We start from the raw sequence: 22,759 nt of genomic DNA on the forward strand, positions 1-22,759 counted from the left end.
CTGGTTACATGGATATACTCTCTTTAAGAAAAGTCATTGAGTTGTACATTTATGATTTGTGCACTTTTCTGTATGTATGTTATTTTTCAATGAAGAGTTCAAAAAATTAATCAAGAGTCCTTCTGAAGAGGTAGCATAAGGAAATCAGTAGATGCCAGGCCTCTTTGTACTTTTATCCCACTTTCTTACCCTTGACCCAGAATTTCACCTCATTGCCTGACTTCACCATGCAAAAGCTTTGGCTTCTAGGAGATACCCACTACAGGCTCTCAGTATTGCAGATAGAGCAATCTGAAACACACACACTACCCAGTCCACACTAGCCACACCCAAGGAAAACAGATAAGGAATTTGCAGGAAAAATTACAGCAGATATTTACTGAGCCAATATGACAGAAGATGGAACCAAAGCTCTTGATATATTTATTTCATATATAATCCTTACAATAATCCTAAAAACTGCTAGTACATACTAAATGTGCAGTAGGCACTCAATAATACTTGCTGAATGAAAGGCAGAAGCTATTAGCACTGCAAGATGATCACTTGTACAAGTGTCATAGAGAACAGAACAACCTTGATTCAAACCCTGAGCCGCCAGATTCCAAAGACTGTGCTCTTAAGCACTTTACCTTAAAACAGCTTGGGTGGAAATGGATAATGTTAATATATGTCTTAAAGAGCATGAGTCTGGTGTGCCTAAAATTTAGTCAGGCTTCCCAGCCACTGGCTAAGAGGTCAGATAGGCTACAATTTCTTTACCTACAAGATGGGGATAAAAATAGAATCTTCCCTTTGTTCAACCAACATTTATTAATCACCCGTTACTTACCCATGATTTATTAATATCAACTATGATTTATTAATCACTTAGAATACTGAAGACTGAGAAAATGCAAATGGTAAATTCACTTCTCCACTCCTTAATCCCTTGCATTTATCTTTAAGGGACAATGGTTTTCATTTTGTTTTGCTTTACTTTAAAAGTTTGATGTTATGAAGCTCACATACAATTCATATAAAATTTGCATTCAATTTCAGGGGATTCATAAACCTTCTAAACTCCACATTTTGCCCTCTGTTAGGTTAGAAACTGTTGTAGAGGTACTTAGTAAGCCATGCTTTCACATGGGCAACCTCCATTGCCACTCAAAAGCACCCAGTACAGAAGGGATGAAGGTACCATTTCTACAGATAAGTAAAATAAAAAACTGACATATTGCAGTTTTGAAGATGTTGCCCAGAAGAATCTCGTGTCTTTTGCCCCTAAGTTCAGTGTTTTTCCAACCATCATAACAGAAGGCCCTTCTGTTCTGGGGTCAGACTAGAGGAAGTAGAAGAGGGGCCATAAGACTTCTCTTAAAAAGAGGTGCATGATCCCTTCGTTTATTGCAGCACAATTTACAATAGCCAAGATATGGAAGCAACCTAAGTGTCCATCAGTAGATGAATGGATAAAGAAAACGTGGTACATATACACAATGGAATACTATTCAGCCATAAGAAAGTAACAAATTCTACCACTTGCAACAACATGGATGGAGTTAGAGGGTATTATGCTCAGTGAAATAAGTCAGGCAGTGAAAGACAAATACCAAAAGATTTCTCTCATTTGTGGAGTATAACAACGAAGCAAAACTGAAGGAACAAAATAGCAGCAGACTCACAGACTCCAAGAAGGGACTAGCAGTTACCAAAGTGGAGTGGGGGGGAGTGGGTGAGGAGCGAGGGAGAAGGGGATTGTGGGGTATCATGATTAGTGCACATGGTGTGGGGAGGATCACAGGGAAGACAGTGTAGCTCAGAAGACAAGTAGTGACTCTGGCATCTTACTACACTGATGGACAGTGACTGCAGTGGGGGTGGGGGTGGGGGAGTGTGGCGGGGACTTGATAATATGGGCGAATGTAGTAACCAAATGCTTTTCATGTGAAACCTTCATAAGAGTGTATATCAGTGATACCTTAATAAAAAATCAATAAATAAATGGGGACGAGGGGGTGGGGAAAGGTGCATGAAAGCACAGCAGTTAAGGGCCGCTCATCTGGGGAAAAAAGAACAGGGAAGGAGCCCAGGCCTTTTAGTCACAAAAAGCGACCTGTCTCTGGTCGCAACCGCTGCATCCGTAAAACGGGGTAATAACTTCTGCTGCTCCAACTTAGTTGCTACACTACGGCCCGAAGGAGGTAAAGATTCGAATGCTTCACAAGGACAGTGCACATGGAAGGTATGGTTGAGACCGGCACTGAGAGTCTCAGGGCGCTGACCGCAACACGCTCACGCTTCTCAGCTGTTGGCTTCCGGCTTCCCCACTGCAAACTCGCAGCCCTGGCGGAGCGGGAAGCCTTTAGAAATCGGGATATACAAAAGAAGAAGGCTCCTAATGGACTTAGAACAGTGCCTGGCAGAAACGGGCGCTTAGTAAAATCTGCTGCATGAATACTGACTGAGTCTACAGAGAACAACTTCCACAGTCCCCGCGGCTCAGGACGCCACTCACCGAGGGCCACACTCACCGCGCGCCGAAGCTTTCTCGCGCTACGCGCAAGCCCTCCGCTTCCTACCTTCTCCGCTTCAGGAGTTCGTGGACTGCAGCGACTCTAACCTGCTCCAGCCGCACTCCTCTTACAGCCACTCGCCTACTCAACAGCCGGGCAGGCACCTCCCTAGGAATGGAAAAGAGATGGAGGAAAGAAAATTTCGCGCCAAACGTCGTGGCCCCACCCCAAGGCTGTCTCCCCATTCAGTCATCAGCCAGCCTTCCCGCCCCGCCCACCTAAGGGAAAGCGCGTGACGTACTCCGCAAGCGTGCAGCAGCCATCATTGATTCGGTCAACGGCGTCGTACGCGGAGGAAGTTCCGTATGCTACAGCATTTCCGGTTTCAAGATAGTCCCTTAAACGGGAAGAGTTCGTCTACGTATCTGCCTCCCTTTCAGGATTTTTTAACCTGGATGTGACGCATTAAAGTGCCCGACGGAAGTAGAACTGAAGGCGTTCTAAAATGGCGAACCGAACAGTGAAGGATGCTCATAGCATCCATGGCACCAACCCTCAATATCTGGTGGAAAAGATCATTCGGACGCGAATCTATGAGTCCAAGTACTGGAAGGAGGAGTGCTTTGGCCTTACGGGTGAGCGGGAACGCGGCAACCCCCCTCGGCCGCCTTGTGGCCCAGTTATCTTGACTGGGCGCCGGTAGGACTAGCTCCCTGAGAGTGAGACTGGAGGACAGTCTGTCAGTCATTAAGAAAAATCTGAGCGCCCACTATGTGCCTAATCTTGTGTTGGGCTTGGGGAAGGCAAATGAATATGATAGGGACTTACTTTGAAAGGTGTCCTCAGTTGGGTTCTTTGAGGCATTCCATGTTTAGTGATAACATGCAGGGTTAAGCTCAGGGACCCTAGAGGTCTTAAAGGTACATCAGCATACCCGAAACCGGATTCATGACCTTACTGTCCGTAAATCTGGACCATTTGCAGTGTTGCCTTGTTCGGGTCCTAATAGAAACATGAATATTTCAAAGAAGTCTTTCAGATAGTCTTTCAATCTTTGTTGAAATTCTGCATCCCCTTTTCAGTAGCTGTTTCCTCATGGCTTCCTCTTCTGTAAAACGAGTACAGTAACACCCACCTCAAAGGGCTCTTGTAAACAGTAAGTGCAATAATGTATCCGAAGATTTGGTATAGTTACAGGTATATATTAACAAAAAGTTCTCAGCGTGCTGTGGTAATGTGGTGCTCGCTGTTACTGCTGTTAACTGTCCTGTGCTGTCAGTGCTGCTACCCTACTCCTACCTGTGTGTCCCTGGATGAGTCATATTGTTTCTCTGAGTCACCATTGAATTTTGGAGTCGTGTGAGGTTTACTTTTGGGGCCATTCTCATTCCATAGCTCACTGCTTGGATGATCAACTCCATGCCACAGTACATCCTGTGCGTAGTACCTTAAAATTGATTTCTCCAGCTCGTATCTCTCTCAGATCTAAATCTCTTAATTCCAAGATATGCCAACACAGTAGGTCCAAAAGTAAGCTCATGACTTTTTTCCCCACAACACTAGGTTATTCCCTTTATATTTGCATTGCGTTCAGCATCTTCTTTAAACTGCTTATCACACTTTTTTTCAATGCTTTCTGCCTTGCCAGACTGTAAACTCCCTAATAGTAATTATGTCCCTCTTCTTTATCCCTTGACCTGTATCTCTAGTACTTAGCACCTAGCTACTATAAGCTGTCAGCTGTAATGTTGAATGAATTAATATAGAATTTATCCTGAAGGAACTTGAAGTCTGATTTATGAAACGATTTCCTATTAATGGTATCCAACATTTATTATTTGCTGAGTGTCAGGTAGGTATTAGCATTTGTATGGTCTCATTTTGGTTCTCAGATAGCCCTTAAACTTTATACTTTATATATATTAATCAAATTTGAACTGACAGACTCAGAGAGAGATGAAATGAAACAGCTAGTGTTTGATTTCGATATTGGGAGGTTATTATTCCCGTTTTGTAGAAGAGATTTGCTCAAGGTTATGGAGCTGTTGAAGAGTTGTTTGTTATTGTTTTGTTTCTTTAAACTCCTAATCTGTCAGTTGTTCCCCTAACATTATGATGACAAATGTGGACTCTGAGGTTAGACTGCTTAGATTTAAAGCTACGCCTTTCTGTTTTCTAGCTGTGGACCTTGAGCAAGTCACTTAACCTTTCTTAGCCCTCATTTTTCTTAGCTGAAAACAGGGGCAGTGCTAGAACTCACCTTATGGGTCGTTGTGAAGATTAAGTGAAATAATGTGAAATGCTTAGCAGAATACCTGTAACACAGCATAGGCATATAGTAATCCTTCAGTGTATGTTAGCTACTATTATTACCCATATATATAATATACACTTGTTCTCCTAATATTAAATTGCTGATGAGTATTCAGGAGCACTAAACTTTGAAGTAACTTCAAACCGTTTTTGTGGTTTGGTCCTAATATGTTTGAGATGCCACTCTTGTTTTTGTTTTTGTTTTTGCTTTTTTTTAGCTGAACTTGTAGTCGACAAAGCCATGGAGTTAAGGTTTGTGGGTGGTGTCTATGGTGGCAACATAAAGCCAACTCCTTTTCTGTGTTTGACATTGAAGATGCTTCAGATTCAACCCGAGAAGGATATCATTGTAGAGTTTATCAAAAATGAAGATTTCAAGTGAGTGAAATGTTGACGAGCTAATATAAAAGCTTTAATTTTAGTGGTTCAGAATTTGGCTTTGGTTAAGAGGAGTGGAAACAATGTATCTCATTTCCACAGAGATTCCATTCTAGGAATTTGCTCTTGAGCTCATATTTTGTCAGTTCTGATTGTACTGGTCTTACTTTCTCAGTCCTGGTAACTTTTCCCCAAAACAACTATTTCACAAACTCACTGAACATATATTAAGCAGAAGTGAGCACCTAGTATGTTAGTAGCACTGGACACTCAAGGATGAAGAAAACAACATAGTATTGTAGATAAGCTTAATGTTAGGTATAGGTTCATGCCCAGACTCTGTATTTAGTAACTGTGACCTTGGAGAAGTACTTGATTTTCTAAGCTTTACTTCCTTTACTTGTAAAATGGATACAGTACACCAAATCAGGACTCATGTGCAAGTTAAAGAACATAATGCTATAAATCTCACAACACAGTGCCTGTTGCATGGTAGACACCCCCAAAATGTCAGCTGCTCTTATTTTATTATCCTTTATCAAAGTACTCAGACAAGTATAGGAGAGAGACAATAATAGCTTATTATGTGGCACTCTCTATAGAAGGATTACATGTAATAATTAAACTTTCATAACAACCCTGTAAAATTATCACCTTCTTTATACAGGAGAAGAAACTTAGGCACAGAGAAATTAAGTGATTTCCCCAAGGTCAAACAGCTATAAGTGGCAAAGCTGGCTTCAGAGTCTATATTCTTTGCTGTGTATTTCTGTTGGTCATATAAAGAAACTGCTTAGTTTCAAATGCCTGCTGGTAATTCAAGTGGAAGTCTGAATGGGTAATTTGCTGTAGGAGAAAGGGAAAAGGAAGGAATCTTAGAAAACATTAACAGCTAGAAAATAGCTATCCTTATTAGGCACTTACTATGGGCTATATGCTGTGCTTAGCACTATACACATTTCTTTCTTACTACACCAAGCCAGCAAATTAAGCACTATCATCTCTATTTCACAAAGATTGAGAAAACAAGGAACTGGCCCAGTGTCAACAAAGTTAGTAAATAGTGGAAGAAGAAGTTGAACCCAGAAGACTTTCACTTTTTTCCAAAACCATCATTCTGTTGCCTAGCAAGAATTTATATATTATTGTTTATGTGTATTCATTTTTATATTATTAGTAAATATAACTTATACTTTGTTTTTGAGTTTGAGTACTTCATTTGGTTCTTATAATAATCCTGTGACATAAATAGGTTCTGTCTAGTGTTACATATGACTCTGGAAGTTGAGCAACATGTCCTAAATTACTGCAGCCAGTAAGTGGTAGAATGGGAACTTGGACCAAGTTCTCCATAGTTAGCTATCTTTCTACTGCCCCATACTGCCTCTGAAATTGCAGCTTTCTCATGCCAAAGAGAAGAAAGAACTTATTTATTTACTGCTATCATGAGAACAGGCTGTCATAAAACTCAGGAGCTTTTTAGGATGGCATGTCATTTCACTGTCATCTATCTGTCAGGTATGTCCGCATGTTGGGAGCACTTTACATGAGGTTGACAGGTACTGCAATTGATTGCTACAAGTACTTGGAGCCCCTGTACAATGACTATCGAAAAATCAAGAGCCAGAACAGAAATGGGGGTGAGTATAGTGCCAAGTGTCTGGACCTTCATCCCTAAGCCAGTTGTTATTTTGCCATCATCTATCCCTCATATTGTCATATACATTGTAACTGCTCCTCTTCATCTGTTACTGTTTTCACCCAGGTCCTCATGGGGAATACTCCATTAGACTACTAGCTTTCTGTTGGCCTTACCTAGTCTCCCCCTGTCTGCCTACCTTACCCTCTGCATCTTAGGTTAATCCCTACCTTGTGTCCTGTGCTCCATCCCATAAAATCTAGCTCCAGAATGACCTTCTCCATAAAATTCTTCCCTAAACCTCCCCAAAGTTAGTTTTCAATGTTACAACTGCACAGTTCTTTCTATTATCCTTTCCTCTAGCACTTTACCTCGCACGGCAGTACATAGACTAAACACGCTCAAATTTATGTGGGAATCCCACTGAAAAATAGTAAGTCTATCTAAGAGGGACAGCTCCATGCCTGTTACAAAGAGATACTTGTTGTTGTAAAGGGGAATTTGAGATAATGCAGTCAAAACCTTTTCTCAGTGTCATAACAAAGAATTAGTAACATTTGCCTTTCCCCTCTATGTGTAACATTAAACAGTAGAAGATACAAATTTGATACTATCAACTTTCATTAACTTACTAATTAATTTATTAAATACATATCAAGTGCCAGTGTCATGTCAGGTAACTGTGCTGTGTACTGGAAATAACATGGTGAACAAGATGGACGTAACATGGCCAACATGGAATTACTTATCTATGATTATATTACATTAAACTAAGATAGGATTGCTCATTCTATTGATAGTTTGGGGCCAGATAATTCTTTATTGCAGGAAGCTGTTCAGCACCTTGTAGGATGTTTAGAAGCATCCCTGGCCTCTACCCACTAGATGCTAATAGCACCCCCACTAGCTGTGGGGAGCAAAACCACCCATCAATTACAAAAACCACTGAACTAAGGTACTCTTTAGTATAGGAATTCTGAAAAGCCATTGCTCCATTTACTATATAAGATACATGTTCTATATTCAGGAACATAGTGGATTCACATGAGAAATAGCCCTTGCGTTCTATCATCTAGTCAAGAACATCATCCCTCTACACTGCAGGACTCTTTGTGCTTGCTTTTGTGTTTGTCTCTCCTGCTCACTGGGACAGCTTCATTCATCCCTTTATCCCCAGCTCCTAGAAGAGACCTGGTGCATAGATGGCCTCAATAAAGGTAAGCTGAATGAATGAAGATAAGTAGTGAAGACAAGGTTATGAATGGGCTGTAGTTTTGGTCCAGGGTTGACAGTAGTCCCCTCTGTGTAACTGCCAAACTACGATAGATTTACTGGTGACTGCAGGGAAAGGAAAGCTGCAGAGAAGTCACACTTTCTGTACCAAGTATTCTTTAGATATTTTACATATAGAGTCTTAAATTTCTTTTACTTTTTGGCTATCTAAATTTATTCCCAGGTTGCTTGAGCTTATGACTTTTCTTTCAGAGTTTGAACTACTGCATGTTGATGAGTTTATCGATGAACTACTGCACAGTGAGAGAGTCTGTGATATCATTCTGCCCCGGCTACAGGTAAGAGAGAAAGGTCTCACAGCAGAGTCACCTGTCTCTCCCACAAGACAGGTAGGCAGCCACACACACACACAAACACACAGAAAATACCAAAGCCCATGGGTCTCAGGAGTCATCTTAATACGTGGTCATCATGTCTATGAAAAATATAGGGGTTTGGGAATAAGAGGAAAATATAAAGTATTTGAAGGGTTGGGCTTTAAAAGTAAAGAATTAACACAAGAAAACTTCCTTAAAATGTTATATCAAGGATATTGTAGCTAGAGTAAGTTTTTAAGCTTTGTGAGTAGCTTTTTTCAAATTGATCTTTAAAAATCTGGGATATAAAACAGATAAAAGGAGGGCCAAGAGTGGGAAACTGAGACTGTAACTCCTTAAATATAACCTTTATTATCCTGCTTCCCTTTCTCAGTGATAAATGATTGATTGTTCATGAAGCACTTTTCAGAAATGGGTTTTTCAGGGTATGATGTTAAAACTGTTGTAAAATACAAAGGGAAAACATGGAGTGAGTAGCCTAATAAGAAAGGGAATGGTCTCTAGTGGAGAGATGACTGAACAAAGAATTAGGAGACCTAGGCTTCTGGGTTGTTATAGCTAACTAGCCTTGGGACATGACCTTATTTTACCATCTATAAAATGGGGAAATTAAACTATCTCAGTACTCTTTAGACTTCCCTGTGGGCTTATTTTTGGGCTACTAAAAGGAATAAGAGGAGACAGCTACACATACTCCAATCAGGGCAGCTCCTTCTTCTCTATGTTACATACTAGGCTTAAGATATTTCATTTGATCAAGGGCTTTTTTTTCCCTTTTAAGTGGCTTTATTAAGGTATAACTGACATATAATAAACTACATATTTAAAATGTACAGCTTGGTAAGTTTTGACATCTTTATGCACTCTTGAAACTCTTAGCACAATCAAGAATAGTAAACATATCCATCATGTCCCCAGATTTCACCTTCCCCCACCCCCTCACTCACCCATAAGCAATCACTAAAATGCTATCACAAAATAGTTTGCTTTTGGGAATTAATATAATACTCTTTCTTGTCTGTCTTTTCTCACTCATTATAATTACTTTGAAATTTATCCATGTTGCAGCCATCAGTAGTTTATTTATTTTGATTTATTGCTAAATAGTATTCCATTGTATGGCTATACCACAATTTGTTTACCCATTCATCTGTTTATGGAGAATTGTGGATACAAGATCAATCTATAAAACTCAGTTGAATTTCTGTACACTAGCAATAAAATTGGAATTTGAAATTTTATTAAAAAGATAGCATTTACAAAGCATAAAAAATATAAAATAAGGATAATTTTGTCAAAAGATGTGCCAGACTTACACTTAAAACTGCAAAACTGAAACTGCAAAACTGTATTACTGAGAGAAATTAAACAAAACTTAAATAAATGGAGAGATATATTGTGTCCATTGTATATCTTATGCCATGATGACTTAGAATTGTTATTTATTAATTAATCCATAGGCTCAATTCAGTTCAAGTCAAAATCCCAGTAGACTTCGGTAGAACAAATTGATTCTAAAACTTACCTGAATATTCAGAATATCTGAAACAACTTTTAAAACTTTTTATTGAAGTATAGTTGATATACAATATTGGTTTCAAGTATACAACATAGTGATTTAGCACTTATTTACATTATTATTAGATGCTCACCCCAACTAGTGTAGTTCCTCTGTTGACATAGAAAGATGTTACAGAACAACTTTTAAAAAGAAAAAAAACTGGAGGACAAACTGGTTTTTTTTTCTAAGACTTGATGTAGTAACCAAGACAGTGTTGTATTGGCATAAAGGTAGACAAGTAGATTAAGGGAACAATTAAGGGACCAGAAATAAGTGTACATATGTGGTCAGTTGGTTTTCTGAAGAGATGTCAGGGCAGTACCACTAAGAAAGAATAATCTTTTCTACAGATGATGCTGAAATAATTGATAACTATGTAGGAAACAAAGAATCTCTACCCTTAGCTTACATCATGAATAAAAATTTACTTGAAGGGGATAATTACAGAAACTAAGTCTATAAAATTTCCAAAAGAAAATATAGGGGAAAATCTTAGTGACCTTGGGTTCAACAAAAATTTCTGTCATACATGGGCAGAGGCTCTGAATAGGAATTTACCAAAAAAGATGTACAATTGGCCAGCAGACACATGAAAAGATGTTCAACATCACGAATCATCAGGGAAATGCAAATTAAAACCACAGTGAGATACCACCTGACACCAATCAGAATGGCTAGTATCAACAAGCAAGAAATAACAAGTGTTGGAGAGAATGTGGAGAAATGGGAACCCTTGTACACTGTTGGTGGGATTGCAGATTGGTGCAGCCACTCTGGAAAGTATGAAGGTTTCTCAAAAAACTAAGGTCAGAAATACCATACAACTCAGTCCATTTCTGGGAATCTACCCAGAGAAAATAAAAATCATTAATTTGAAAAAATAAATGCACCCCTGTGTATTTTTTATCACAGCATTATTTACAATAGCCCAGATGTGAAAGGAATCAAAGTACCCATTAGTAGATGAATGGATAGAGGTAGATACATATAATGGAATACTATTCAGCCATAAAAGAGAAATAAATCTTGTCATTTATGACAACATGGATTAACCTGGAGGGTATTATACTAAATAAAATAAGTCAGTCAGAGAAAGATAAATACCATATGGTTTCACTTCCAACAAAACAAATGCACAAACAAAACAGAAATAGACTCACAAACACAGAGGATAGTTGGTTACCATGGGAGGGGGAGATGGGTGAAACAAGTGAAGGGGATAAAGAAGTACCAAACTTCCTATTATAAAACAATTTAAATTGTCACAGGGATGGAAGTATAGCATAGGGAATATAGCATAATATTATATCTTTATATGGTGACTGATGGTAACTATACTTACCAATTTAGTAGTGTATATAATTGATGAATCACTAAATTGTTCCTCTGAAAAAAATGCAATATGGGATATAAACTCTACTTCAATAAAAGTCTATAGCAAGACATAAAAAGCAGGAATTACTTATCAAAAATCAGTAAATTGGCCTTTATAAAAATTAAAAACTTGCTTTTCAAAAGACACCATTACAGAACTAAAAGGCAAGCCACAGACTGAAAGAATATATTTGCACAATATATATCCAACAAAAGTCTTGAGTCTAGACTATATAAACTCTTCAGATTAGTAACAACACAATCAATTGGACAAATGAACAAAAGATTCTAACAGACATTTTACCAGAGAAAATATGAAGTTGGTCAGTAGCATATAAAAAGATCCTTAGTGCCATTAGTCATTATGGAAATGCAAATTAAAACCATGGTAATATATACTAAAATCAGAAAGACTGACCATACCAAGTGTTGGCAAGGATGTAGAGGAACTGTAAGTCTCCATACATTGATGGTGATAATATAAAATACAACCCTTTGGAAAAGTTTGGCAGTTTCTTAGAAAGTTAACCATACAATCCAGCCTTTCTACTTCTGTGTATTTACTCAAGAAGTGAAAGCATATGCCCATACAAAGACTTATGTGCAAATAGTTACGATGGCTTTATTTGTAATGGCAAGAACCTGGAAACAATCCAAATGCCCATCAGGTGAGTGGACAAATTGTGTTTTGTCTATACAGTGGTATTACTCAACAGTATAAACAAACTGTTGATAGACAACAACATAAATGAATCACAAAATAATTGTCCTGAGGGAAAAAATACAGACAAAAACCAATATGTACTGTATAATTACACAAAATTTTAATAAATGTAAACTATGGTGACAAAAAAGATTAGTGGTTACTTAGGTGCAGAGTGAAAAGAGGGGAGGAGAGAGAAAAGGATACGAGGGAGCACAAATGAACTTTCTGAGTGTGGATGTATTCATTATGTTGATGTAATGGTTTTATATTTGTATATGTCAAAACTTATCAAATTGTATACTTTAAAAATGTGGAGATGACTGTATGTCAATTATACCTCAATGAAACTTTTAAAAAGCATAGGAAAAAAAGCTGGAACAGATGCAGGCTAAGAGCCCCTGGTGTGCAGTGCCCTTCTGTTCTCTGATTCTGTATGTCTGTGTAAGAATTGGTATCATTAACTAAAGGATCCCAGAGACAGTGTTGTAGACATGATTCTTACATGGTTTAAGCAACCACAAAAATCCCAACTGGGAGGATCCACTACTTCCCTTTTCCTTTTTGATACTACTACAGCTCAATAATTTTGAAACAATTTGCTGTATTCCACCTGTCTGTCCTGAGGTATTTGTTTCCTTGCTAAATATAAACCAAAAGGGATAATTGATGAGATCAAAGGAAGCTCACATAGCATATGATTCTTTTTATATGATATATCCAGACTAAGCAAATCCATAGTGACAGAAAAGAGATTAGTGGTTACCAGGTGATTTGGGAATGGGGGAATGAAGACTGATTACATAATAGGTATGTGGGTTTTTTTGGTGTGGTAAAGTTTTCAGACCAGTGAGAGGTTGTGGTTGCATAACATTGTGAATACACTAAAGACCACTGAATCATACAATTTAAAGTGGTTAATTGCATGTTTTGTGAATTGCATCTCAATAAAAAACAGCCTAAAGGGATCTGAAAAACTTCAAAGTAGGAAATAGATTGGACTGCAGATACCTGATGAATAGGTAAGGTAAGTTTGCTTAAGGTAGCAAACCAGCTAAAGTGGTTAGTAGATGAGTACTCATATTTAAATGCAGTGAACCAAGTCCCTCCACAGTGACCCAGTTATAGGAAATCCTATAAAATAAAAACCCTGAAAATGAGTGTGGGATAGCTTTCCTGTTCCATATTGGCTACTTAGACTACATAGTGAGATCACCTCAAATCTGAAAACCTGCTTTCAGGGCCCAATTCTCACACTAACTCACTGTGGATCACATTAGCTGTTATTACTGTTTTTATTATTATCCTCAGCTGATTATTATTATTAAAAATACTGCAAGTAATGAAATATGTTTAAGTGCAAGCAAGTTGTGGCTAAGGGTTCTAAAGCCCATTCAGCTCTAAGCAAGAATACTGATGTAAACGAGGTGGTCTGCATTGAGTCTAGAAGGAAAGATCACACAAGCCTCACTGAGGAGACGGAAATTGGAATCTGAGTAATGTGTTATATAACCAAGGTGTGTTCTGCTGTAGGCCTCTGTATGCCCTGAATGAAATGCCACTCAAGACTACCTTTTGCTCTGATTGTGCTTTTCAGTTTGTCAGTTTAGCTTCTGACATGCCCTTACCTTGGCAAAGAGCTGCTCTGTAATGAATTCCACTTTCAATTAACATAGATATTATGAAATAATATATTGACTTTAGTGACTTCTGAGTCTGGTGAGCATTTGGTGTTCTGGGTGCCCTGTTCAATACATTCCTGGTTCCCAGACTGGTGATTCTGTGACTGAGAGCCCTTTTCCAACGGATTGGCTTTCCAAGGGGTGGCATCTTTGTCTCATTTTTCTCAACCATTATAGAATGACAGTCTTACATCCTTGACAAAAGAAAATGGTAAGGGGCAACACAAAGAAATAAAAGGCATCCAGATTGGTAAGGAAGAAGTCAAACTGTCACTGTTTGCAGATGACATGATATTGTACATAAAAAACCCTAAAGACTCCACTCCAAAACTACCAGAACTAATATCTGAATTCAGCAAAGTTGCAGGATAGAAAATTAATACACAGAAAACTGTTGCATTCCTATATACTAATGATGAACTAGCAGAAAGAGAAATCAGGAAAACAATTCCATTCACAATTGCATCAAAAAGAGTAAAATACCTAGGAATAAATACCTAACCAACTAAGTCAAAGACCTGTACCCTGAAAACTACAAGACACTCTTAAGAGAAATTAAAGAGGACACTAACAAATAAAAACTCATCCCATGCTCTTGGGTAGGAAGAATTAATATTGTCAAAATGACATCCTGCCTAAATCAATCTACAGATTCAATGCAATGCCTCTCAAAATACCTGGAACGAATACTTCTAAAATTCACATGGAACCACAAAAGACCCCGAATAGCCAAAGCAATCCTGAGAAGGAAAAATAAAACAGGAGGGATCTCGCTTCCCAAATTCAAGCTCAACTACAAAGTCACAGTAATCAAGACAATTTGGTACTGGCACAAGAACAGACCCATAGACCAGTGGAACAGAATAGAGAGATCAGCTATTAACTCAAGCATATATGGTCAATTAATATACGATAAAGGAGCCATGGATATACAATGGTGAAATGACAGCCTCTTCAACAGCTGGTGTTGGCAAAACTGGACAGCTACATGTAAGAGAATGAAACTGGATCACTGTCTAACTCCATACACAAAAGTAAACACAAAATAGATCAAAGACCTGAATGTAAGTCATGAAATCATACAACTCTTAGAAGAAAACATAGGCAAAACTCTACTGAATATAAACATGAATAACTTCATGAACATATCTCCCTGGGCAAGGGAAACAAAAGCAAAAAGGAACAAGCGGGACTATATCAACCTAAAAAGCTTCTGTACAGCAAAAGGCACCATCAGCAGAACAAAAAGGCATCCTACAGTATGGGAGAATATAAATGACATATCTGATAAGGGGTTAACATCCAAAATATATAAAGAGCTCACGAACCTCAACAAACAAAAAGCAAATAATCCAATTAAAAAATCGGCAGAGGATATGAACAGACACTTCTCCAAAGAAGAAGTTCAGATGGCCAACAGGCACATGAAAAGATGCTCCATATCGCTAATCATCAGCGAAATGCAAATTAAAACAATGAGGTATCACCTCACACCAGTTAGGTGTGCCATCCAAAAGACAAACAACAACAAATGTTGGCGATGTTGTGGAGAAAGGGGAACACTCCTACACTGCTGGTGGAAATGTGAATTAGTTCAATTGTGAAAGCAGTATGGAGGTGCCTCAAAAAATTCAAAATAGAAATACCATTTGACCCAGGAATTCCACTCCTAGGAATTTACCCTAAGATTGCAGCAGCCCTGTTTGAAAAAGACATATGCACCTCTGTTTATTGCAGCACTATTTACAACAGCCAAGAAATGGAAGCAACCTAAGTGTCCATCAGCAGATGAATGGATAAAGAAGATGTGGTACATATACACAATGGAATATTATTCAGCCATAAGAAGAAAACAATCCTACCATTTGCAACAACATGGATGGACCTAGAGGGTATTATGCTCAATGAAATAAGCCAGGCAGAGAAAGACAAGTACCAAATGATTTCACTCATCTGTGGAGTATAAGAACAAAGCAAAAACTGAAGGAACAAAACAGCAGCAGACTCACAGAACCCAAGAATGGACTAACAGTTACCAAAGGGAAAGGGACTGGGGAGGATGGGTGAGAAGGGAGGGGATAAAGGGAAAAAGGGGCATTACGATTAGCACACATAATGTGGGGGTGGGGGCACAGGGAAGGCAGTATAGCACAGAGAAGACAAGTAGTGACTCTATAGCATCTTACTATGTTGATGGACAGTGACTGTAATGGGGTATGTGGTGGGGACTTGATAATGGGGGGATTCTAGTTACCACAATGTTGCTTATGTAATTATATATTAACAATATCAAAATTTTTTTAAATGGTAAGGGATCTTATGCACCCTCCAGTTTATTTGGTAGTTTTGAACTCATCTTTGCTTTCCAATTCCTTAGTAACTCGATAATCACTCCTAAGCCACATCCAGAAGAAAAGTAATCAGGAGATTGGGTTGTTTTTATCTTGTGCCTTGTTCAGAATGCATGACTCTATAGACAGCTTTCTACATCCCGGGGCTAGTAAAGGGTTGGTACTACTGTGGAGCAGCAGCCAGGGCATTCTTCAGCCCTCCAATTGGACTGAGCCTCAGTGGATCTCTTTGGGTAGATTCTGGTTTGAGCCTCTCTCCTGGAGGAACTACCAGCCAGCACAGTCTCAGCTATAAAGTTAATTTAATTGGCCCTTGTATATAAAGCCCACGTTTTTTTATTCAAGGCTACATTTACACTGATACTCCAATGACCTTAGAGTATAAGATCACAGGGAATAGAGCCAATAGAAAATGAAGGTGTTCCCTAAAGCTTTGTATTTATCTGTTCACAAGATATTGAAAGAATATAGGCTCCCAGTACATTAAACTCTGTAGGAATATCTTGAACTAAGAGATCTTTGAAATGAAATTGCCTCAGCTGTTGCACCATGGTTTTTCTGTCAATCCCAGAAACTGGTATTGAGAATTCAGGTTATAGAAGAGCTAGCAAGGCCCCCTAACTCTCTTTATGTTCTCTGAAGAAACGCTATGTGCTAGAGGAAGCTGAGCAGCTGGAGCCTCGGGTTAGTGCTCTAGAAGAGGACATGGATGACGTGGAGTCCAGTGAAGAGGAAGAAGAGGAGGATGAGAAGGTCAGGAACCTGGGAGCTTAGGGTTGGAGGAGGAATACTTATGAGGGATGAGAATGAGAATGGTCCTGTTTTTGTTGCTTTCAAACTTTAATTTTTAACATAAACCAGAAAATACAATATTTAGAGTATGAGTTTAATCAAATAGACTTTGATTCATATTTAGCTCTGCTATTTACTAGTGGTTTCATCTTGTACAGACTACATAATCTGTTTTCTCCTCTCTAAAGCAAAGATAATACCTTCCTCTTAGAACTGTGGTAATATGGAAATACCTGTGGGAAGTTAAAAAAGGAGGATCTAAAAAACATTTGTGATTAAAATTATGTAAGTAACAATATATGTATAGAAAGATGCTAGGGGGGAGATACAACAGATGCTGGCTTACAGATACTGAGACATGTTGGCATGTACCTCAGAGCAGGTACGTACTTAAGTTTAAGGTGAGTGCAGAAGCAAGCACAGTAATTCATGAATTGAAAGCCTTGCAAGGCTAAGGTGCTCTTCTGTGATGAGTGGAACAAAAAGTAGGCAGTATTTTTTTAATGGTAAAATTTTAATCACATACCAAAGTAAGGACAGTGTGCCTCCATTTACCCATTATCTAGCTTCAGTAATGAACAACTCATAGCCATTTTGTTTTCTCTATATCTATACCCAGTTGCCCACCTCCACCAGTTATCTTGAAGCAGATTACAACCATCACATATTTCATTCATATTTCAAAAAAGGCTCCCTTTTTAAGCATAATCATGATACTATCATCAGCCCCCAAAAAACTCAGTGTCATCAAATATCCGATGTTTTTTCTCAACTGTCCTGTATTTTTTAGTTTGAATTAGTATTCAAAGAAGTTAGCATGAACTGTAATTCATTTTTATGCCTCTTAGGTCTTGTAGTTTTCTCTTGCAGTTTTAGTGTATCGGATTGTACTACTATAGATTTTTAGTCTGTATTTTCCTGATTGTGTCCCTGTGGTGTCATTTAACATGTTCATTTGTCCCTTGTATTTCCTATAAACTAGTTAAGTCTAGAGCTTAATCGGATTCGGGGTTTTCATGCCCTTTGGAGTGAAGCAGTACAGATTTCTAGATATTGGTGTGTGCCTCCCCCACGATGAGTGAAGTCTGGCTGTCTCTTTTTTTGTAACGTTAGGAGCCACTGATGATCTATGCCTGTATCCATTAGAGGTTATAAAATGGTAGTATTCTAGTTCCTTATTTCTTCATCATTGTGTTACCTGTGACATTGCTATAAGGAGAAACCTCCCAAATGAACATTTAGTTTTTCATACATAGTTTACATAGGAAAAGCAAGATAAATTTTTGGTTATTTCTCTTATAGTTTTTTAAATAATGAGTCGATTCCATAGTATCCTCCCAAAGTGATAAGTAAGTACTCTTTGGTCCTTGGTAACATTGTGAACTCATGGATTTAAGCATATTTGATGTTTTGAACCATTATTGTCCTTGTTGACTTTTCTGAGTATATTGTCAAATTATATGAGTGTATTGTCAAATTGCTCAGATCATCTCATCTGTGGCCAGTGAGGGCCCCTAAGCTTGACTCATAAGACATTTTTTATATGGTCATAGTGATCTCAGCCTCTTTGCTTTCTAACATGGTATGTTCTAATCATTTCTTACTAGCTTTGGCCTCCAACCTAGAATTAGCCATTTTTCCTAAAAGCCTTTGGTTTCATTTACTCTGGGATACAGTATTTAGATATCACAATCTGGGTACTGTCAGTGCTCACTGCGACAGGTTTGGCCAGTGCTTCTAGGCCTTTATAGTTGGCAGAGCTAGGGGAATAATTTTTAAGATTAAAGTACACCATGAATTTGTACTTAACCTTACTGATGGTACATCTGTATCTCTTCTCTTACACACTGGAAATCCAACTTAAGGAGATAAGTGTAACTATCTGTCACTGCTGTCACACAGTCCCAGAATAATGGTACCAGCACTAAAAGAGTACTAGGATTATTGGAAATAGGTTTTTATTTCAGTTTTTTTTGTCCTTAGGATTATCCTTCTTATATATTCAAATTACCATGTTTTAAAGTCACTTGGAGTGGAATAGTGGAATATAGGACAGAATTGGGAGGGGAGCGTATGCAGTGTTTCTAGATGGCTCTAAGCCTGTGTCTATCACTGACCCATCAATATCTTTTCTAGTTGGAGAGAGTGCCATCACCTGATCACCGCCGGAGAAGCTACCGAGACTTGGACAAGCCCCGTCGCTCTCCCACACTGCGCTACAGGAGGAGTAGGAGCCGGTCTCCCAGAAGGTAAGGCCCTAGTCATTGGTCTCTTCCAAGGAGACTTTTAGAATTGCAGCATAGAAGTTTGGACTTCAGGGAAGGAAAAATGCCAGCCTATGGAGAATGCCTGCCCAATGTATTAGTTGCTGCAAAATAACCACCAGCCAAACCTCAGTGGCAGACAGTAATTATTTAGTTCACAAGTCTGCAGTCAGTGATTTAAGCTGGGCTTGGATAGGTAGTTTTTAAAATACAAGTTAATGTTCACTCACCTATATTGCAGCCAGCTGTCTGTTGGCTAGTACAGGAAGCCTTTAGCCAGGATGTCTGGGGTAAATCATTTCTTCTCTGTGTCTTATTCTAGGCTAAGTTAGGCATGTTCTCTTGGCAGTGGTAGAACTCAAGCAAACAAGCCTAGTCAGGCAAGTATCTTTCTGGTATCTGTGTCATGTCTACAAACATCCCATTGGCCAGAGCAAGTCACATGCAGAATCCTAGACTTGGGAGTAGAAGGGTGCTAAAAAAAATTACACAGCAAAGGGCACAGACAACAGAGGTGGGTGAAGAACTGGGGCAGTTTTATAATCTACAGCATCCACCATACCTACTAAGGCTCTTCTTTTCTTTCCATATAGGCGGAGTCGGTCTCCCAAAAGAAGAAGGTAAGCCTCCAGTGATTTCTGATGAATAACAGGGATTTAGGGAAGCAGGGTGCTATTGTGAGTATATTGTCGGTCAAATTTGGAAGTCTTAACTAGTCATTTCCACAGCCCCTCCCCTCGCCGAGAAAGGCATCGGAGCAAGAGTCCAAGACGTCACCGCAGCAGGTCCAGAGATAGACGGCACAGATCCCGCTCCAAGTCCCCAGGTATAACATTTGGGCCTTTTGCTATTTGTTATCCTCTATAATTCTATCCAACAAAAAATTAGGCTCCTGCAATACAGGAGTGCCTCTGTATTATTGCCTATCTTAACTCTCATTTATAAGCTTTGCTGATGATAATAAGCTTCAGTTTTTCTATCTGAAATTATATGAGTAAGACCTAACAGAGTAGTGGTAAATACTCAATGTGATGTTTCTGAAATTAGTCATAAAGCTCTGATGCCTTTAAAGTGAGTTCTGTTCCCTTCTTCCCAACATAGACATAGACACACACACACAGCACACACAAAACCAGTTCTGAGAGATGCTGCCAACAGGAGGTGTTCCTTGCATAGGCCAAAATATTAAGCCGAAGTTAGAGATTGGGGAAGATGAAATAGTAGAAGTGTAGAATCTCACTCATCCAATGGACTTTTCTTCTCTAGGTCATCACCGTAGTCACAGACACAGGAGCCACTCAAAGTCTCCTGAAAGGTATGATTTGACCTCTATTGTGAGTTAAGAGTTTCACTCTTAACTCAAAAATTAAAGTCCCAATCACAACTAATTGGACCTGAAATTTTGTTTTCATGGGGGTATTTAAGAATTCTCCTTTATAGGACAAAAGCTGGCCTACTTCCCAGAAAATTACTGAAGTTGTACATCTGTTTTATGTTGTTTTATTTTTCCTTGTAGGTTTGCAGCTTTGGATAGTGGTAAGGGCATGAGCTTTGGTCTCAGGAGACCTGGGGTTAAGTCCCAACTTTTAACACCTAACAGCTGAGTAACATTAGACAAGTCACTTTTCATTTGATAAGCTTCCTAACTGCTATATGCTATATACTGTTAGGTACACTCTTAACCTCTCAGAGGTCATTTCCTCAAGGGTAAATTTTGGATATTTAATGCCTGACTCGGTATTGCTTTGAGACATAAAACACAAAGCTCAAATAATGAATATTGGGTTTCATCTCCTTCCCCATCAGTGTCAGCATACCCCAGTCTTCTTCAGAAGTCTGTGCCCAGCTCTTTCAACAGCTGCTAAATTATTTGTATGTGTTGCCCATTTCAGGTCGAAGAAAAGCCACAAGAAGAGCCGGAGAGGGAATGAGTAATGGACTCAGTTTGGCTTTAGTCCAAATGGCCTCCTATGGAGTTGAAGGCATCTGTCTATGTGGAAGGATTAAGACCTACTCCCCAGGCAGCTATGAGAATATCTGCTTTTTTCTTTCTTACCAAGTTTCTCAACTTCTATTTTTTTTTTTAATGAAAGAGGTGCTGAGTTTTTTATCTCTTTTTGAATTGCAGTCCATGTTTGGGGGATAATGCTTCCCACAAGGGCTGCCTTCGTACAAACAGCCAACCTTGACTGTACTTAAAATTTATGAGGGTAGAAAGGTGGAGAGTATGAATGACAAGGAGAGGATGTGGCCACCTAGTGATCCTTTTGTTATTAAATTTGATACACCCATTTCCCATTTTTCTGTGGTTTGGTTTTTGGCTTGCTCCATGATTGGAACTGTTCTAAGAATCCTGAGCTTTGTGCTGCTGCTTTTATATTCAAAGATCACATCAGTGAAACATATTAGTTCAAAGTTCAGGGGTTTTTTTTGTTCAGCAGCAGTAAGTGAAAAGCATGAAAACTGGTGAGCAGTAGCTTTGTAAGAAAAGAATGCATTCAGAGTAAGGCTGCTACTGGATTATTTAATCCAGTTGCATTTCCACAAACAGTAAAACCTAACACATTTTCTGCAGCATTCTTACATAGTTTTCTTCTTCCCCCGCAAGCCTTGAATTCCAGGGTAAGGCACTTGGCCTTTATCTTACAAGTATTAACATTATCAAGTCTACTCAGTAAGCAGTAAGGCAACAAGATTGAAAAGGTTTCATGGAAAGAAAAGTTATCTACTACTACTCAGGGTTTTTACCTGAATTGCTGGACAATAGTGTCATTCCCAAAGCCAGAAATACAGAAGGAAGACACTAGGTTTTAGAGTCTAGGGCAGGTGAGTTGTAATAGTGAAAATGATTCACCAACTTCAAGTTAAATTTGAGACAGTTATGGTATATTTAGATAAAGCCCATGCAGCTGGAAATAGGGACTGGAGTGGAGCTAAATGATCTAGCCTGGAATTGACAGTGTTTAGGTAATTGTGGAAGATATCTGTAAGAAAATTCAACAGAATCATAGGCAACCCCAACACTGGTGAGAGCAGTGTAATCACTGATTTAAAACAAAAACGAACCTCTCAGGCAGAATTATGAGTAGGTGAAAGAAGACAGGGGTAAGAATGTAGAAGCAAAATAAGGACTGAAAAGTGGGCATTGATAATCAAGAGGGTGCTGGGGTCTTTGCTAGAAGAGTTCTGTCTACCTTTACTTGCCATCCCTCTAAAAAGGAACAAGTGATTGAATGACTTCCTGCAGCTCTGTCCCCAACAAGAACTGTGAAGACCAACTGCACAGGATCCAGTTTCTTGGAAAGTTGTATCTGATGCTAGGATAAGCATGCTATTGCTTGCTGTTAAACTGAAGGGGTTTTGCAGTAATACTGCACTTCTGGATCATATCTGAGATTTCAATTCTTCAGTGATTCCTATTCTGAGAGTCATTATGGTTCATCATACAACTATATATAGGACTCCCTTTAAAAGTTAAGTCTATTTACTTCTTTACCAAAGAAAGTGATGCAGATAGAGAAAAATGTCTTGTGGCTAAATGACCTATGGATCAACCAAGTCATCCAGTACATTAAAATAAAATTTTTATTTTAA

The 22,759-nt window shown here is 38.8% G+C and overlaps 2 protein-coding genes across 2 annotated transcripts in view; one reads left to right on the forward strand and one right to left on the reverse strand.

Moving 5' to 3' along the window:
- The window catches only part of ORC1 (origin recognition complex subunit 1), a 40,040-nt gene extending 37,269 nt beyond the window's left edge, over positions 1–2,771 (reverse strand). Inside the window, 1 exon segment of the mRNA XM_036893231.2 lies at positions 2,565–2,771. Within this exon segment, the coding sequence (XP_036749126.2) occupies positions 2,565–2,743 (179 nt within the window). The 5' untranslated portion in view covers positions 2,744–2,771.
- A 159-nt stretch (positions 2,772–2,930) lies between these two features.
- On the forward strand, positions 2,931–21,314 carry PRPF38A (pre-mRNA processing factor 38A). Its single transcript, XM_036893255.2, has 10 exons — positions 2,931–3,133; positions 5,030–5,189; positions 6,708–6,829; positions 8,314–8,399; positions 16,752–16,862; positions 19,038–19,150; positions 19,759–19,785; positions 19,894–19,991; positions 20,432–20,480; positions 21,058–21,314. Exons 1-10 carry the CDS (start codon positions 3,004–3,006, stop codon positions 21,098–21,100), a joined length of 939 nt encoding a protein of 312 aa, XP_036749150.1. The 5' UTR covers positions 2,931–3,003; the 3' UTR covers positions 21,101–21,314.
- The last annotated feature ends 1,445 nt before the right edge of the window (positions 21,315–22,759 follow it).

This window comes from Manis pentadactyla, chromosome 4 (genome assembly GCF_030020395.1).
Source record: "Manis pentadactyla isolate mManPen7 chromosome 4, mManPen7.hap1, whole genome shotgun sequence".
Taxonomy (NCBI): Eukaryota; Metazoa; Chordata; class Mammalia; order Pholidota; family Manidae; genus Manis; species Manis pentadactyla.

Bases quoted from the DNA above. Each gene is read 5' to 3' on its own strand.
- PRPF38A (XM_036893255.2), top strand. From the start codon at position 3,004: ATGGCGAACCGAACAGTGAAGGATGCTCATAGCATCCATGGCACCAAC. The intron at 8,400-16,751 runs GTAAGAGAGAAA...TGTTCTCTGAAG, and splicing joins TCATTCTGCCCCGGCTACAG to AAACGCTATGTGCTAGAGGA. The intron at 20,481-21,057 runs GTATGATTTGAC...TGCCCATTTCAG, and splicing joins CACTCAAAGTCTCCTGAAAG to GTCGAAGAAAAGCCACAAGA.